Source organism: Papilio xuthus, unplaced genomic scaffold (assembly GCF_000836235.2).
Source record: "Papilio xuthus unplaced genomic scaffold, Pxut_1.1 DF825928.1, whole genome shotgun sequence".
NCBI classification, from domain to species: Eukaryota; Metazoa; Arthropoda; class Insecta; order Lepidoptera; family Papilionidae; genus Papilio; species Papilio xuthus.
The window spans coordinates 8,691,436-8,711,552 of record NW_013532721.1 but is presented as its reverse complement, the minus strand read 5'-3'; the positions used below and the strand labels follow the sequence as shown (position 1 = coordinate 8,711,552).

At 44.8% G+C, this 20,117-nt stretch overlaps 1 protein-coding gene across 1 annotated transcript in view; it reads right to left on the bottom strand.

The window, feature by feature from the left end:
• vg (transcription factor vestigial) overlaps positions 1 to 20,117 on the bottom strand; it is a 32,130-nt gene that overhangs the window by 3,880 nt on the left and 8,133 nt on the right. The window contains exons 2-6 of the mRNA XM_013322643.1: positions 18,650 to 18,816; positions 10,218 to 10,329; positions 10,053 to 10,124; positions 9,806 to 9,970; positions 4,269 to 4,571 (exon numbers count right to left, since the gene is read on the bottom strand). Of these exons, the coding sequence (XP_013178097.1) occupies positions 4,269 to 4,571; positions 9,806 to 9,970; positions 10,053 to 10,124; positions 10,218 to 10,329; positions 18,650 to 18,733 (736 nt within the window). The 5' untranslated portion in view covers positions 18,734 to 18,816. The remainder of the gene's footprint in view (positions 1 to 4,268; positions 4,572 to 9,805; positions 9,971 to 10,052; positions 10,125 to 10,217; positions 10,330 to 18,649; positions 18,817 to 20,117) is intronic.

The window sequence follows — 20,117 nt, the reverse complement described above, 5'->3', positions numbered from 1 at the left end:
CCGCCCCGCCCCACACCCCGCGCCGCCCCGCCCGCCGCCGCCATACTCTAAAGGTTCCGCCAGCGATCCTCACATTCCGACGACCGCGCAAAGGTCCGCGACAACCGAAACTTTATCGATATCGATAATAGCAATGTGTCCATTCAAATTAACAACATAAGGTATTGTGCTCCCGCTGCTGTCTGAACTTATTTTACACTACACTACAGCTTTCATTCATCAAATTGTCTTATCTTGTATAATAATTTCTGTATTTTCCTATTCTTTCAAACATTTCACGTCTTTGAATCCCTGAGTTATGTTTCTCAAAATTCTACCGACGTCCGTCGTACCGATTGCTGACGCTGAGCCTGCACGTAACGCGATCCCAATCTTTCAATCGAAATTCATATACATGCAAGTAAACGTACGAGATGCAACCGCTCCTTGCGTACGGCTTCGCCCGGCAGTGCGGCACAACACTATCCCCATACAAATATCTTGCCTCGCGGAAGAAATTAAGCATACATATATCACTCGCTGGCATCTACGCTTTCATATTAAAAATGCCGCACCGCCTCGGCCGGCGCCCCTATGTGTGTCGCCGCACGCGAGGGCGCGCCGCCTCCCTCCGCGCCTCCCCATCTGCCCACAACAATGTCACAAAACACATTCATACATAAATCTACGCACCAGTGTGTACCAGTGCCGAGTGCCACAGTGCGCAGCTTCAAGAAGCGGGACGAACAATCTACTGTTGAATACATATTATAATAACAATTTTTCATATAAATAGCGAAATAAGTGAAAGCTAAAGTCAGACAAACTGCCTCCGACAGTGACCAGCAGTGCACGACGATAATAAAATAATGACAAAAAGGTTTTATTTTGTTTTATAGTCTGTCTGCTTTCATTACTTTTCATTTATATTTTATGAAAAATCAAATTTATTCAAATTAAATTACAAAATATATGACAATTACAAAACATTTGTGAACTTGACTATTTAATAATTTTTTATATGGAAAACAATTACGTCCAGCAGTGGATAAATCTAGACTGATTATGATGATGATGATGATGATGATGATGATGGAAAACAATTGCAAGGTGAATAAAATTGTAATGGTAAATAGTTCTGGCATCGACGTAACAAAATATATCTTATGTATGTCAAGTTGGATAAAATAATTTTATTATTTCTGTATCTATCTGCATTTTAAAGTTTTTAATAAATTAACTTTAAATCTACTGAAAATCGTAGAAGATAAATTGGAGTTATACCGTCTTAGATAGACGTTAGTACATCATCAGGTCGCACAAAGCATCTGATCCGTCACTTGCGTAACCTCCTGTATATATGTATATATATATATATATACATTTATTTATAGCGATAGTGTGAGCTAATGGAAGGATTTCTAATAAATTAAATTGAACTTGATCAATTCGAGCGCTCAAATTGAATGAAAAAAACAACTTTCAAACCTTCGCGCGAATAACTTAACCCTACAGAGTCACTTGAGTACAAACTTACTTAAATATGCGTTAATTGCAACAAAATAAATACGTATTTAAAGCAGACGGTAAGTTTGATACAAAATTTAAACAGAATAAATGGAATAAGAAGGTTGCTGGTGCAGATTCCACCCGGGCAATCGGATCCCTTAAGTATGTACGTAGACGCAACAGCTGCCGGATTGTTTAGGAACCTTACGGCGCGGCGTTTGCTTTCCAATATGCTATAGACATAAAGTCAGATTATGCTGGTACGAAGCAAACAATGCCAGCGCTGCAGCATTTGATGCACACTGTTTGTGGAAGGCGGAGCGGCTGCGCACTATACACTTGACCTCGCTTACGCCTACATGTAGCAGCATACATTGTGCACAGCGCAGTGTCCGGTGTGCGGTGTGAAGTCTTACGAACTCTTACGAGTTCCTACTCCACTCCGCTCCGCTGTCGCTCCCCTGGGGTTCTTATCTGACGCGAGAGTTAAATAATCAGCGCGAGTTATTCGAAGGGCGCGCATCCGTCGTACGGGGAACAAGCGGGGGGCGAGCGAGGCGGGAGGGGAGAGGTCGAGGAATTTAATTCGGCGGCGCGCCCCTCGCGGTGCAAATTAATTTTAATCACCGTCATTAGAACAGGAGCCGGCGGCTTTGAAGTCGCCGTACGCGGTTTTTGCGCGACCGGGACGCGGCCTCTACTGCCGCCGCCGCCGCCGCCGCCGCATCGCACATAACCATTCAACGAAATGGTTCACCGTTTAAGATAAACAATCGAATGTAACTTTTTAAACAAACTTATATAAACTACATTGAAGCTGTATTCTTGATCCTCTTAGACAAGATGTGGGCAATAACAATAATGTAAATGGAGCTATAAAAAGGTATATATATCTACATAATATATTATGTTTTGTAATGTCAGGAATTCGGTCCATTAATTTTAGAATCGGAGGATGAATGTAATAAATGGCCCAGCTCTCTGATGCGTACGCTTTCAACTTGGAGGGTAATATTGTTGGGGGGCAATGTGCGCGGCGGATGCGCGGCGGTGTCAACCTTTGTGTGGCGAGCCAAGGTAATCCTCCTTGTCTTCAATAGACTTGTGTCACATCATTTGGTCGCAATGGATGATGACGTCGATGTTGACTATATATTTTTTCGTCATTTTCTCTGCGATTCCCAAATATATATATGTGTATAGCGAGAAAACATTTGATTGCACCTTTGTTCTGAATGAGCTAAAATAATTTAGTTAGTTAAGGTTATGTTTCGTCTTTCTATTGGAAGAGTAAGCCTGGACAGGTAACTAGATAGGTGGTAATAAAATGCAGTCGTATTGTTTTCCAACCTTTGAATCCTCATTACTAAACAATCGGAGGGAAGGTTAATCCAAACGTAGGTATACAAAGAAACAATTCCTTACAAAGGGATCGTCTGAGAGCGCACAAAGCGGCACTGCCCCCCACCCTCGCCCCTACTGACAGGCGCGGGGTGCGGGGTGCGGTGGTGGCGGCAGTCGATTAGTGCGGTGGTGTCTTTGTCGAGCGGCTGCGGTTCGTGGTCGCGGGTATATGTAGCCAGCAGCAACAGCGGTAGCGCGACAAGTAACCTTCGCGCCGTCGTGTTTCATGTCGGCAAAGCGCCCGCCCCGCCGCTAAATCATCACTATTAAAGAATTCACAACGCGCCTGGAATCTCTTTGAACAAATAAAATACTTCAAAGGCCGCGCGGTGCCGCCGCTCTGCATCGTTTGTTTCTATCAACAAATGGCCGCCCCACGACACCCGCTTCTACATGACTGACAATAATAATCAAAATTTAGTATTTGACAATATTCTACTACCGACGACATGTACATGAAGACGCTTAAGACTGAGAACGAAGTATCACGGCGCGGTCGTATTTTCGCCAGAATATCAGATGAAGGATGCGAGCGGCGAGCGGTGGGCAGAGAGCGGCGGGCGGCGAGCGCTGAGCGGCCGCAGCAAAAAGTCAACGATACTCTCGTGTGAGTGTAAGTGGCTGCAGGGGGAGGGCTGAGGAATGCGAGGTCGCCGGCGGCTTTTATCTGCCGCCGCGCTCCGCCTCACCCCGCCTCCCCCCGCCGCTCGCTGCCCATCTTATAAATTAGCTCGGACATCTCCCGGCACAAAGATGGTGGTAGCCTTCCACTCGCCCGCTTCCCGCAGCCGACCTCTCCATTCAAAAGTTCGCAGCTCGCTTAGCTACGTGCCTATTCTATTGCTCTGGAACTACGTAATACGCCTTACTAATTAAGAGTATTTTATTTAAAATATTATAATTGAGTAGGAATGTGGCAGCGCGGACAATGGGTCGTGTGAGCGCCGCCGCTACAGGAATCTCTAATATCTGACATTGTCAAGAGTTTCTTCACTGAGAAAAAGACGACGTTACACATTTATCTTTGTGGTATTTTCTATTAGGTATACAAAGGTAAAGGCCAAAACTACGGTAAAACCTAAAATTTAACAACTAATATTTGTGACGAAAGTGTAAAAGTATGTACTTAATAATTACTGAATATATGATTGAGGAAAGGATAATGTATTTTCACATACGTATGTGTTTTATGTACCTACTTATATTAGTCGTATTATATGTATGTATATATTTAAGTTTATTGTGGCATATAAATATTTCTTTTTTTCCAAGTAACGTCAGTTGAGCTGAGACCAGATTTTGCTGAAACTTACATTGTTAAGGAAACCTCGTATTCTGTATAGTATAGTATTGTATGCGAGGTGCAAGTTACTGACCGGGCACGGCGGGGTAGGAGTAGGGCGCGCAGGCGGCGGGGTCGAGGTGCGCGTGTTGAGCGCCCCACTCGACGGGCTTGTACTGAGCGTGCAGCCCGCCACGGCCCAGCAGCAGCCCGCCGTAGCCGACGTGCTGGTAGTCGCGCGCGTAGCCGTACGGTTGATGCCAGGGGTCGTACTCGTACAGCTCGAGGCCGCAGCCCGGCGCGCCCGGCCCGCCAGGCCCGCCCGCGCCCCCCGCGCCGCACGCCGCCGCGTTGAAGAAAGACGCCGGTAGGTTGCGCGACGCCAGCGGCACGCTCTCTGCACAAACACACACCCACCACACATGTTACAACTACACTCACATCTACACTGGCACTGTATACCTGTAAGTAGCAACATTACAAACTCTAACTAAAAAATACGATACAATTGTTATGACCCCTACAACTTACATGATTATACATCCGCTGCCAAACAAAGATATATAAGTAGAACTCGCATGCTGGTGACCATGAGACACGGATACTTGCGTTGCTAACGGACCGCTGCCTTAACGGCCGAACATACAAAAGCATAAGGCCATCTCAGAGACTTAACGCTATGTTTTTGTATGTACGTGACCAGAAATAATTGTAGCGCTGCGTGTCGGAGCCCTAATTTTAGTCTCCTTTCCCTTCCTATACTTTTCCGATAAGAAATGAACGGAAAGGGGAAGTGGATATGACGAAAGAGGAAATAGAGAAAGGGGAAATATCCTTTTTCCACGCGTCCCATCCCCCATTTTTAAAAGGTAGGCATCGCATCTGCAATTGGTGGCTTTTTGCTCGTTTGCAAATTTATACCAAAAAAGTAGCGCGCCGCAAAAAGTAAATGCAATGAGCAATGATAGGTGGTTTGACGCGCTGTCGTCGGTCCCGGGACAATGCAGCGGCGGTATGGCTCGGCAGATAACGATAGCGGCGTCGGCGGAGGTGGGGTGTAAGGTAGTCGCACTCGTACGAGTACGGCGAGTGACATCGACAGTCAATTAGGAGGATTTGAATTCATTCACTCATTCCTTAAATAGCTGAGCACCAGTTCTGGATTTGTGACATATGTGGGGCGCGCGCTCGCTCGCAGACCGGTTCGCCGCCGTCGGATAATCGCATATATGAATAAGTTATCATAAAGCGAAAACAAACATTAAAAAAGATTCAGTGAATGTTGTTTTCGTCGGTGGTAACTTTTAGACCTAAAGACTCCTACAGTTTCAAGTGCGCCGTAGACCAACGTCCAGGTTAACTAAAGTGACCGCTCTCTATGCGGCAGACCAAGAACAAATCCCATCAATATGTAGCAAAACACAGCATGTGCGAGCCGCGCACTGCTCACTGACACCTTGCTGGTTAGATGATAAGATTAATGAAGCTGCAGCACAACTCCCGCGAAACCTTATATTTTAATACACTCTCCAAATTAACAAAGTGTTCAATAAACTTGTAACATAAACGTGTAACTTGCGCTTTTAGCTAACGTGTGAGTTGCCGCGAGCGGTAGGGCTGTGGCAGTCGTGGGGCGGGGGAGGCGAGGGGGTTCGCTAAGTTGTTACAGAAAGCTCTCGTGTGCCGCCAAGCACGAGCTCGGAGTTTCTCAAAAGCGAGCATTGTTCAAGCCTCGCATATCTCTTCATCAAATTACACTTGACAAAATAATCTTAGCAAACATTTGTTTGTAGCGAATTTTGTCTTGTCTGTAGGAAGGTATTAGGTTATTCATATGGTAGTTTTTATTTTGCCGACAACTATTATGTTCGGTCGAAAACTTTTATATTGCACTGTCATTTATTTGACAAGTTAGGTTAGGTTAACAAAATTGTGAGGACTTTTTGGTCCATGATCAGATGGCGCGTGTGAGCGTGTGAGCGTGTGAGCGTGTGGGCGACACGACTGTACCGCGGGGCTAGCGTGCGCGCGCTAGCGATGCTTCTGTAGAAGTGAAGAGCCGGCCGGGTGTGCCGAGCGGCTTCGCTCCACCGCATTGCATACATATTCATTATCTATTCCGCAACTGATATCTGCGGGCAAAAAGTGCCGCCTTTTATTTAGACACAATCCATCACACATCGTTATACAAATTGTCGGCGAAGGACAGTCGCCTGCCGGACGTCGCGTCGCGTACGTCGCACATGGGGTTGCGTGTGTAATGTGTAGTTACAGCGTGCTAGATAAAAAATGGCCTAGCTTACCTCCGCACGTTTGAACGAACCACCTATCCACGTCAGATCCCTTTCAGTAAGTTAAGTCCCGTCAGAATCAGGACTGCCGTTTAGGTGATTATCCGGAACAAATGCGGATTTGCAAATAGTCCGACGGATATAAATTTTAGGATTTTTTGTCGTTATAAGCAACGGTAATACATATTATACATAAACGACTTATTTCTTTCAATGGCACCTACAGACACTCCAATTTTATTAATTGATTTATTGTGTTTGTTTTGACATTTGTTGCTACATTGTGTGTCGGCAGTTGTCGCCGCGGGTCGCAACATGCGCGGCCGGCAACAATGGGCTAGAGCTGGACCCGCCCGGTACTGCCAACTGCGAAAAAACTCTCTACGGCTTCGTGGAACACGGTCGCGCTCTCGCTCGCGGTAAATCAGCGCTCGGTCCTTCTTTGCGACACATTTAATTGCGGTTCGCCACCCCCGCACAAAGCATTATGTTCTAATGAACGCTATGGATCTGTCTGAATCCAAGGTATAAAATGAGTTGTGTGAATAATAAAATAACACAACAAAGAATAACAATGTTGTCTTATCATCAAACTATGTACCTACTCATTGATTATTTATATATTATAATACTTCATATATTAGGTATTATGTAACGTGGTCAATACAAAGCTCTATTTGCGACGGGTTATACGAAAGTCATGCAGCTTGTTAATAAATTACTTATCAGCGATCCGCCTCAGGCTGCCAAAGAATCTGATCTTTTTTGTGGCATATCAGTACCCTTCCCTTAGATGTCCCTTTCATTAAGTAATAACCTTGTAATCTCGGCCGCACCACGCTCACGAGCTGATACGATAATATTTTGTGGTCAAACTATCTTCTTAATTATTATACAGGTTTATATATATATATAGGTAGATACATACAGTTGGCAATTTTAATGAACTTTAATTTCTCCTGATTAATTTAGATAGGGATTAATATGAAAACTAACAAAATAACGCCGCAAATGACATACGATTTTAATGACCCTTATTAAATGAAAATGTGGTTATTATTGGTAAACCGTTTAAGATATGCCACAGCACTGACTTTTATGTAGCACTTTTAGAGATCTACAATTTTCTAATGTTTATATTAATGTTCGGCCGTTATATTACTTTTATAGTTGTTTATATAATGCAGCTATATAATGGCAAAACAGTTTTAGAAATTGGTCCAATAAGTTTTGAATTTATATGTTACGTGCATTAACATTAGTATAGATAGCGCGTGCACCGCACCGCACCGCACCGCACCGCACCGCACCGCACCGCACCGCACCGCACCGCACCGCACCGCACCGCACCGCACCGCACCGCACCACGCCCTTGCGGCAACACCACGTTCAGTATTCGCATATTTATGGAATTCTACACGTTTTTATAATCACCCACATATCTCTCAAACACATCCACGCTATAATTTTTTTTATTTTTACAAACGACGACATTGTATCTTTTTAAAAGAATAGAAAGAAAGAACAATAAAACATCGCCGAAATATTAATACAATATATTTGTGTCTCTCTCATTCTGTCTAAGAAAATGCGGGACAACGATATATTTCGTCACGTGTTGCCAGTGAAAACAATGTTGTTGTCAATCAGAGTTGTGTAGAAAGATACAAGCTGCAAATGTTACTATTGTAAACTAGAGTAAGCAGAAGGTCAGAGCGCGTAGCGCAGCGGCCGTGCGGCGGCGATGCGTCGAGGCGGCGGCGAGAACGCAGTGTGTAGCCAGCCTTAAGCTTACTATTATACGACTGTACTAGATAATGCTTAGTAATTGACTCAATTATTTCTTCTTAAGGTAACTACAACAACATTAAAACCTTCCGCGTTTTGCAACAAAATGCATTTTTTTTACAATTATGTGAAACGACTTATGGTGATATAAATATTAAAAACTAGCTTGAATAATTATTTTTTTATTTATTAACGACAATATAACATGTTTACGTGGTTCATCGAGTTCATACCTAACAGTCAGCTACATAGACTATGGAACATACTTCATATCACTCCGGGAGTTGTGCTCCCCTCCCCCTCCCCGTCCCCCTCACCCGCTCTTCAGTTTTTTCGTAAAAAAAATTTCGTGACAAAATTGTAATCCTAACATTTAACGAAGTTGAGGGAAAAACTTTATACTTGTTTTCGTAAGTTTTTTTGTTAATTCCAGTTTTTATTAATTTATGTGATGATGTTTGAATGATAAAATAATAGCAGATGAACTATAACATCGGAAACTTTCCTCATCCACTCTCACTCCTCATGTCCTGTACCGAGCGTTACTTAACTTTTGAACTACTACCAATTCCATAAACAAATGTCAATTTCATTATTGATGTTGTTCAAATTAAAATAGATACATTTATAGACATTGAATTGTATAATAATGTGCTCGAGCATACATATGTACATAAATCTTCCTTTGCGTTCGTTTCATTTAAATAATGGATGAGTAATTCGCATTGTCAGCGCACGGTTTGTGTTCATTTAAGGTCTTTCTAGACATCAACATATCAGCTGTGAGAGAACGCATAGCGCTGTGGCACAACACAACGCACAAGACTGGTGCTTTGCGCTGGACGCGCGAGGGTCGTCGAGTTTAGCGTCGCAGGGGGGCGGGGGGGGGGACAAGGCAGCGTGTTTTTCTCGACGGGAATCACTAATTAGCTGCGGCCGTTTGATCTGCCGGCCGCATGTCCTCGGCCCCTGTCGGTGGAACCCGTCCCGCAACCCCCGTGCCTCTTCCCTACTACGCTACTAACTCACATTTCCTTTTACAACAAAAAGTTTCATTAAATACGAACGACTTAATGGTTTATTTTTTAGGACAGCGTGGGTTCATAATGGCCGATGAAAATGCACGGTAGTTTTATTGGAGCATGTATGCGATGCGACCCATTGCGGCTAAACTCTCGAACGATTTGGGTCGTGAGAATTTGTATAGAAAGTACATATTGTAGTGCCCATAACATTGCAGGAGGTCGGTGCGGAGCAGGCCTCAGTTGTCGTCCCTCTGACCCGTACTTATCAATGTACCAGTATACTATATCTACATATCGTCTTTATCTATATCTATGAATTAGGTTATGTTATCAGTTGTTCCTTGTTCCTTTTTGTTGCAAGCTTTTACTGCTAGTTCTAGTCTTTAATCCAATAACACATTTTGTCCAAAGATAAATCCGTGTTCGACCTGAACGCAGACATTGGCAGTGCTAATTTTGCGAGGACTCATGCAAACAATACTTGGAGACATTAAAAATAATAGTATAATATATATTTTGGTACTGACCTTTGGGTTTATCGATGGCGAGTGCGCGCGCGAAGTGCTCGTCGACGACGGCGGCGACGTCGCCCGCGTAGTGCGTGAACACGACGCAGTTGGCGCTGACGTACTGTGCGCGCCCGCGTCCCGCGCCCGCCCCGCACTCGCCCTCCGACTCCGAGGACCCTCCGCCTGCCCACGGTCAAACAACATTCTTAACACTATTCTCTCATGAAGCTGAGTGAAGTCATGAGCCGTCACAGCAACAACTTACCGTCAGCACTGGCGCGTCCATGCGCAGACAAGTCCTCTTCCTTGGCGCGCAGCCGGGGAGAATGATGTGCGGTGTGAGCATGTGGCGCGTGCGTGTGCGCGTGTGCGTGGGCATGCGCGTGCGCGTGCGCATGCGCGTGGGCGTGGGCGTGCGGCGCGAGCGGCAGGTGCGCGTGCGGCGGCGAGGCGGGCGACTGCGCTCCGGAGGAGGCCGAGCCGGAGCTGAGCGCCGCCGCGCCCGCGCCGTACTCGCTGCCATTGCCGGCTTGCACGTTCAGCTGCATACGATAACTGGTCAAAAGTTGCTATTCACAGGCCCACTCTCCAGTCCACAACTTACTCGAGCACAAGCGACGGGTTATTGACGGACGAAAGGGCAAAGTGAGCAATTATGTACGTACACAATATTGAGTCAAGAGATAATGTTTGCTTGTTCGATGACTTAGCAAGCAAAAAAAGTGTAAAAGGAATGAGAATTTGGTAGATCTATATGTGGTTGGCTTAACAAGTTTTTTTCTTCAATTGAAACGCTTCATTAACAATAATTAGAGCAAGGGAAAACATTCAAACCTCCTTGCAATGGTGTTACCGGACGTTTGCTTCACTGACTGTCAAATTTACAATCAGTATTTATTATATTTCAAACATTTTTAGGGTTCCGTACTTCGAAAGGGAAAAAAACGGAATCCGTATAGGATCACTTGTTTAAATAAAGGCAACTGCCTGCTTTACAACTTTAAATGCCAACATTAACTTATTAAGTACCAGTAAAGTGTTTCATACACCTTCTCTAAATCTAAGTCTAGTACTTTCGGACATGTCACTACATATCGATAGATAACAGAATCCTTTTCCCGTCGTCCCTCGAGCGCAGAGGTGTGTCACAGTGAAGCGTAGGCCGACGAATGCCATTCCGCTGACAAAGTCCACTAATAAAGGCTTCGGAGCCGATTCGAGTTCGAACGTTCGACATTCCAAAATATCTGTCGATTTCCGGAATTGGAATTCCTCGTTCCCTGAAAACAATGTGGGATCTTTTGTTTTATTAAACATTTAGCCTCCTCCAGCAGGCGGCAGGCAGCAGGCGGCTGGCAGCAGGGAGCAGACAACAGGCAAATTGTCAACAAATATCTGATATAGACGAATCTCCTATCGGTTAACACTTTGTCGTTAACTCGTACACAAATTCTTGTGGAAGTTATTATGTATTTAAAAACTTATCTATGACCATTCGAAGCGGGCGAGAAATTCTCTTTAATTATTTTAAGTACGTAGTAAAATGTTGGCCTTTATGTCTTAAAAAAAATAAAACGTTATCTTTATGTTTCGTTTATCGCCTCGCCTCGGCCACCGGCGTGCGCCACACGCGGCACGCACGCCGCACGCCGCACACCGCACACCGCACGCCGGACGCCGCACGCCACACGCCGCACACCGCACGCCGCACACCGCACGCCGCACACCGCACGCCGCACACCGCACGCCGCATACCGCACGACACATTTAAACGCTACCACTCATCTTTGTCTTTAAACTTGTATTGTTTTTAGAGCTATTTATTTTGCGCTTTCGCTACATTTTATATTTACATATCCATTAGGATAGAAACATAAACAACAAAAAAGGCATAAAATTTGCGTTAAAAGATAACCTCTGTCTTTGGCACACTTAGCAATAGGAAGACGTCAATACTTGCATTATTTGCATTAATTCTTAAACTGTATAAAAGAACCCGAGAGCTTCTTAGTCCTAGGCGTCTTAGCATTAGATGTCCACGGCTTTACTAGCTAAAGAAGTGTGCGGGTCAGTAAGGCGCGGCGCGGCTGTCGGAGCCCTTCGCCGTCGCCTATCGCGTCACGATCTCATCGCCATATAAAAATCCAAAACGATCGTTCTGTCGGTCTGCCCTGTCGGCCAGTCGGTAAGAGCCCATGCGCCTGCGTTCGCCGTTACCACCTGCCGCCACTCGACAGCCGCAACACACCTAATCGACACATATTTCCTTGAAATTTTCCTTAATATTCAATTATTCGATGTCAAAAAGACGATAACGTGGAAAAGAGGCCCGCTTCTGCTTAAATTATGTATATAGTTGCGACAAACAAAGACACATTAATTTAATGATATCGATGGCCGGCGATAGCGCGCCCTCTCCACTCCACCTCCGAACATCTACACCGGACAAAATATTGTTATGGCCGCTTGCCGGTTGCCGCACTGCCTATTCTTATCTGATTCACATATTATAAAGTTACAAATGTGTTAGTTTATTGGAGAATTACGTCACATTTTTTAAAATGTTTTAGAGTAGTAGATTGCGCCGCAGCGCAAATGGTCCGCCCGACGGGTGCAAAACGGGACCGACCGACCGAGCAAGCGTGAAGTGGACGCAAGATTCGCCTAGCACGTGTAGTGAAAGAGGCCTTTTCAAATCAAAGGGCCTTCCCTTCCCGCTCTTGTCTATTAAGGAAAGGCTTGGAAGGGAACGAAGGGACATCATATGTATGTAGGACATGTCTGTAGCTAGATGAATGAGAGAGGTCCGGTGTCGGGGTGCGCCAGCAGCAGCGGGCGGGGAGCGCGGTATTGGCAGTAGTTGCGGAATGCCGGCTGACGGCGCACTAAGTTTCCGTCGCCCGCCGCCTGCCGCCCGCCGGCATGCAAAGCACGGCCCGCTATAAAATATGGCATGCGATGTAATCTACGCCAGTAACGCAAGTTATTTATAATATTATTTAATGACCGAATTAAAACAATCGACGAGCGGCACGACCGCACTCACTTTGTTTTGTGGATATGTTTTTATGGACACTTACGAGGTTTTTAAAAATGTTGGGAACACAAACTTTGAAATAATAGGTCATTAATTTTGTTAAATAATTGAGGCATGTATGACTGAGTCGCAGTCGCTACTTTTAAACATAATTTATACAGCCCACAGTAAAAAATGTACGTCTAATAGGTATAAAAACTACGACAATTTGAGTAGAATGCGTGTGCGCTGCATAGCGCCGCGCTGCCGCCACGCCGCCGCTGCGTCGCGCGACATGTTGACTTGTCTTTGTCGGGAGCTGATACATACATCATTTGATAACTAATCGCCATACTGTGAGCTGGGCTGAGCTGGGCTGTGCTCCGCTGTGCTCGGCCGTGCGGTGTGTACTGTTTACATGTCTCATACGCTTTACTGACTGCGCGCACTTGTGGTGAAATTTACATTCAATAAGATGGATTTCGCGGAGTTTCCTATGCACTCTTTTTAGTCAACAAAAATTGCTAGAAAGAAAAATACAGGGTGTATTTTTCTTTCTAGCAATTTCCTAATATCTTACTATTTACTTATACCATCGTATTCATTTATTTATCTTATTCTAAATATATTACATTTCATATATAAAATAAAAAATTATACAAAATATATTACATTAAAAATAGAGCACCACCGGCTGCGGAGTCCCACGACTCAAACAACCAGTGGTCAGGGCTGCAGAGACAGGAACCTTCTCAGGATACGTGCGGTTTCTAGTGCGATTTCTCAGGATAACTGCCTTTTGTATCGGGCCCTTAATCCAACTGTTTAGCGAGAGCTTCTTGAGATGTCGGTCGAAGCTCTTCGCTATTAGTCCATTCACCGATACGACTATCGGAATAATGTTAGTCTATTTCATACGCCACATGGTGGTAACCTCGTGAGCCAAATCTAGGTATTTTAACACTTTTTCCATTTCAACTTTCACGAGATTCTCGTCATGTGGAATACTGACATCGACTAACATTACACAACTCTCAGACCGGTCTATTATTACTATATCGGGCCTATTGGCAGCAATAGTCCTATCCGTAATAATAGGTCGATCCCAGTAGAGCGTGATATCGCTATTTTCCAGAACGGGTGAAGATTGGTACTGGTAATACGGTACCTCAGCATCCACAATTAAGGGACCACATTAATATTTAAGGGCAAGTTGCTGGTGGATGATATTGGCCGCTTGGTTGTGTCTATGCAAGTATGCACCGTCCGCAAGCCGAGAACAGCCGGAAACGATATGTCTAATGGACTCACCGGGACGACGACATGCCCGACAAATGTCAATCGTACCATCCTTTAGGATATGTTTTCGGTAGTTGTTCGTTACGATGACTTCGTCCATAATTGCAAAGACAAAACCTTCAGTTTCCCCAAAAAGGTTGCTGAAGCGCAGCCAAGCCACGGAAGATAATTGGTTCACATCAGGCCAGTTAAGGCTCGATGGAACCTGCCGTGTAGCTCCTTGCTCTTCCATACGCTAATGCGGTCTGAGACACTTATTAATATTATAAATGCGAATGTTTAGATGGATGGATGGATGTTTGTTTGAAGGTATCTCCAGAACGACTGAACGGATCTCGATATAGAACCTAGTGTGGAAGAACACGGAGAAGACGGAGTCTCCGGTACTAGTTAGCAGGTGGTACTAGACCGCTAGTTTTAAATAAATTTTATGAAAATTCTAAATACGAATTGAGAACCTCCTATTGGAAGACGGTTAAAAGTACAGCTATGGAGTGGGAGGCGTAAGTTCTACAAAGTTGTGCACTATGTATGCAAACCTACGTACATATGTTATATTGTAATTGTGATATCTACAACAGATATTGGGAAGACGATTATGGAAACCGCGATGGAGGAGGAGACAAAATCATATGTACGAGTATATGTTGGTGCACACTGTGCGTGCATTATTGTTTCACTTCAGATACAATCGACTCAAGACAAATAAGCTTATACTCTTCAGGTGTGAAATGGGAGTAAAATAATAATATTGTCTTGTACTGTGAGGTGGGCAGAGTGTCGGGAAGTGCGGCCGGTCATGTCGGCGGCAGTGGCTGCACGCGGTCACATTCCTACTCGTAAATAATCTCCGAATGTTTGCTCACGTGTTTCTGGCGGTTGGATATTTCCTTCGTTCTATTATTACCAGTAGACAAAACAATGTTGGCCTGCTGCTATTGTGCGTAGCTATTAATTGGTTGTATTTTTGAGACATTTCTTTTTTGTATTTCAATGTAGGATATTGTTTTTATCATCTATTTCTGCCTCTCTGTCTCGCATTCGTGGTTTCGAGCGCTTGGGAAGTAGCTCATATCATTGTAAAAAGTGCACTTGCCGTTGTTATTGCGAATGCACTTTCCATGTGGGTAATGACGCGCGCCGCCCGCCGACATCAAAGCCGCCGCCGCGCCGTTTTCCCATTTCACTTTTTCAATTACTACATACTTTGTCTTGCAAAAACCACATGCGACTTTATTTTCAGATATTATTAATCACGTTCTTTGGCGCCACACAACGCTTCCCCTCAAAACTACTCTCGCTCAATCCATCATATTTTCAAGAAATTGAGAAGCGCTTACGCGGTGTGGCTCTTTGTGGTGGTTAACTCACACATTTATGATAGTGTGGGCTAAATGTCCCCCAAGTGGGCAGGACTGGAGGACGCAACATAGATTATAGCGTATAACAGAGCGGGATGGACTATCGCAGTACTGGCGTTGTCTAAATAGCACTAAGAACGCAAAAATATAATCTACTATCTGTAATGATTTCTTTGTGGAGTCACATTACATTGAAGTACCTACACATTATACTATCATAGTTTGTAAAGATATCGGTGTTTCCATAACGTTTCGATGAATCAACATTCGTCTTTTTCTTGGCGTGCCTCACCGACTAACGAAGGTTGGTGATCATTACTCTATATTTTCTTTTGTCGCTTGCGAGGCGAAATATTTGGGCGGCACTCGGAACCCCTGTCCACTCTCGGATGTTGCGCAACTAGGATTTCTTAGGTAAGATAATTTTCTCATCTTTACGGTCTGTAAAAGTTCCCGTTTTTGATCGACCCGTCGCAGAACCTCTTCGTTTGATACCCTGTGAGTCCAGCTTATGGCCAACATCCGCCGATAGGCCCACATCTCGAACCCTTCAATACGTTTCCTGAATCAACATTATTACGCGGGAATAGTGCGTGCTGCAGATTGAGTGCGTGCGTGTGGAGCGGGGCGGGTCTAGATTGCTGGGCGCGGGGGAGGCGCGGAATGTACCTATATCGGTATCGGCGCGCTAACTCTTTACAAATATGCTTAATGATCAATTAAAAATGTATATAAAGCGTTAATTACGAAAAAAATTGTCGCAGCGGTTGAAGCGGACTGGAAAGTTGCTCCTGGCCTAGACAAGTCAATAACGACTTGCCGTGCAGCGCTAAGGGCGCGCACACACTGTCCGCACTCAATAGCAATTCCCTAATTTTGTAAAAACATTTTACACACTGCTGAAAATTATGGAAACAATAAATATTAACATATCCCCAAAAACGATATAATAAACGGCGACTCGCTACGAAATCACCACAGTTACTTTTTTAAGTGCAAATATTCCGCGATGTCCCCCACCGCAACGCCGGACGGCGTGATGAAAGGACGCGGACAATGCCAGCGACGCTACCGGGCAACAAGCAACCCAACTTCAGCAGTCAACAGACAGCAGTGGACGGTGATACTTGCGCAACTAGACAACGTTCTGGTTCGTCCCATTGAGTATCATAATGTTTTTGAGGCATATTAAAAATATTTCCTGTCACTAAAATAATATTAGGTTAAAAAGGATGGTCTGCGGAACCCTAGAGTAGAAGCGCGTTCACTCGGTGCCACAAAAAGCAGCGGAGTGAGCTCGGAGCTGGGACTTGGTATTCTCCCGGCCCCCGCCGCCCGCCGCCCGCCGCCCGCCGCCTTCCCCTGCGGCCGCGATGCTCCGGACCTCTATCTAGATCTTATCCCATTATATAACCGTAATAAGATGAATAGATACTAGTTGGTGGGTGAGGACGCGGGCGGAGGCACTATTCCAAGTGACGGCTTGTTGGCAAAGTGCAACATCCAGCTCTACGTGCGTCAAATTCATCCTGCTCGAGGGCGAAGTCAGCTAGTATTTTATTCTTAAGAGCGACTACATTACACTTTGCATGTTATAAAATAAACACGTCGTTATTCAGTCTAAAATGTTTGCAACAGTTTTTTCGCGAAAACTTACTCTGAGGATGTAACATTTTCAATGACATTGATAATCTTACTGTCCTTGTCAAAAGCTTTAGTGAGCTATAGACGGCAACCGAGACCGCTCTCTGGCCATGTCGTTGCCCTGGCGCGAGCTCGCAGCGCGGAGACAGACCATCTACCATGAACATCAACATTCATGTTTATTTACAACGAATACGAATGTGCAAAACTGCAAAAAGTCTTTATCATATTTTTTTATATTAAAATTAAAGAACCTTTTAAAATTGAACGGTAGCTTCTGATAAGAAAAAGATATCGTACGTATAAGATATGAAATAAAATGATGAGAGTTCCATATAACGCAATGGTGCGGGGCAGGTGGAGCGGGGCGCGGTGTGCGGGGTGCGGGGCGCGAGGCTCGTGGGAGCCGCTCGCACTTGGCGTGTTTTTGCGCGTCGTAATGCGACCTAATGCTTTGAAACTAAAGCAGCAGGGACCGGATAATACGATCACTTAATACGATTTTCCGCATAAGACGCGTCGCGTTGTCGCTCTCGCGAATTCAACACATTCCTCATGCTGCCGGCTGGCTGCTGCTGCAACTACACTAGGCGTGAGCGCTATGCGTTGCTAATTATATAAATATTTATAATGCAACTTATCGATCGAAAATTATTATCGGATATGTCGATAAGTTACCGCGTTTCGGCTCAGCAAAATTAAAAGCTTCAGGTCGTCCAGCGTACCTGGGACGCGGAGCAAGTGTTAACTGATAATCAGCTGAATCCTCACACTCGCTCAATAAGCCCGTTCCTACAGCTTTGCTCATCACACCCAAATTATACGGGATGTTTGCTTTTAGTACGTAAAAAGGCACAAGTTCTTTGTATGGACAAGAATCAAAGTTTAATTGAAGACATTATTGAAGACATTTAATCAAAAATGAAGTAACAGCGAGAACAACAACAATCAATCAACACGACATTAATGAAGTGGATTATACCACAGAGACGCAACTAATAAAACCTGACAACAATTTGTAATTGTAACATACACCCGGAACTTTTAATGTATCACGCCCTATATTACTTTGTATATATATGTACTAGTATGTATTATAGCTTTTATTATTTTTAATAAAACTTTTTTTTTCGGTTTTATCGGAAAATTTTAGAACTTACCGAAATATCCTTTGCAGTTGGTAACAAATACACTTTATATGTTTCATGATTAGATAAAGATTTTCTTAATAACTTTTCAAAAATCGTCGAAGAATAAGTCTCAGAAATGGTCTCTCAATTTAAATATTAGGCAATAAGTAGAGTTATTACGAGTTACGTAGGCGGAGAAGTGAGACTGAGCGATTACCAGCGTTGACAACTTTCTCGCTTGGCTCAAGACAGGGAAGGGTTCGCTGAGCTGACGGCCAACCTCCACTAATGTATTGGAGGTATTAAAAGAAGAAGAGTTATTACGTTGAAGGTATTGCTGTGTGTGTGAGTGTGTGTGTGTGTGTGTGTGTATGTGTATCGTGAGGTGATGCAGTGAGCAGTGAGCACTCACCCGGTCGTACTGGAAGTGCGGCGCGTGGTGGAAGGAGCGCGCGGCGCCGCGCCCGTACAAGTAAGGGTAGTAGGCGCCGTACATCCCGCGCCTCAGCGCCCCGGCCGCGCGCGCGACCGCGCCATGCCGCGCCCACCGCGCGCCCCACGCGCCTCACCAACCGCCACCTGACAAAAGAACAATACATATAAGTATCACATTGTAGTTACCTGACCAATTAACAGAGGCTCTTCGGCGCAGTGTGTGAGCGCGCTAATCGAATTAGCTGCAGTGAATGCGGAAGCCGCGAGGTCCGCAGCAACCTTTGCCTCCCAGCCCCGCACCTCACGCCTCGCTGCATACATCGCTCCATTTTAGTTATCAACAGAGACAAAACGGGAGTTCAATGTGTAATATAAGCCAGCAGTGGAGAGGCGGCGAGGGGCGGGCTGAGTGCCGCAGCTGGCGACGGCGGCGGGGCGATCTTTCTGGGAACTCGAGGAAATGACAAAAACTTGCTACACTTAGATCCCGACGCCAGTGAGTTTGCGCTACCAGTAGGCTGACCACAAGACATGAGGACACGACAGGAATGGTGCCATTCTAATTATAATTAAAAAGGTTTCGTATACTTTAAATGTGAATAATGCTGTCGGAGAAAATATAATTGTAAATCCGCCGACACCCAGACCAGTCCGCGGCGCCGACGATGCTCGCTTCGTATTTTACGATATCAATTGCGTTTGTATCAAAAAATAAAGTCGTAGAATGAATGTAAATTAGTCTCTTAATACAACACATGTCTACGCACAAACTGCACACCTGACTTCCCGCGCACGTCGCGCTGTCGAGCGGAGTTGATGATACGGTGAACAGCTCATTACATCTCGCGGGGTGCGGGGATGTGCGGCGAGGACTTTATAAATTTGTAACAGGGGGTTGAAAGTGAAAATTATATTGCATGCGTATTCAAAATCATAATATTCATTAAAAGCGAAATTCTATGTTCAACTGCAAAGTAAACAGTCGAGACAGTTACGTAGCGGATGGATGTATAAGTCTATTTAAATGACGAAAATGAATATTCTGAACAAACAAAGATAGCCGTTTGCAAATATGTCGTGTTTTAATAAACACGGTGTCTGGCTTAACTGGCTTGCTGCTGCTGCATGTTGCTGCTTATTTTAAAATAGGAGAAAGAGGTTTGAGTCTGGAGCTGAAAAAGAAACGTCTTAAGTGCCTGCAACGAACTCGATTCCTGCGACTTGAGCAATTCTATTTGTGTCAGAGGGTCGCGCTTGTTATTGTCCCTTGTGCCGCGCGCAGTGGTCGTGTGAGGACGGAGCGCGGCCGGCTGCGGGCCAGGTGGCCGGTGGCCGTGCTCGCGACTCCCCGCATACATAATACCGTACGGACGTCGCGCCGCAGTACCTTGGCGCTCACATAATTAAATCAATATTTATTGCTTTTTTACTACTCAATAATCAAA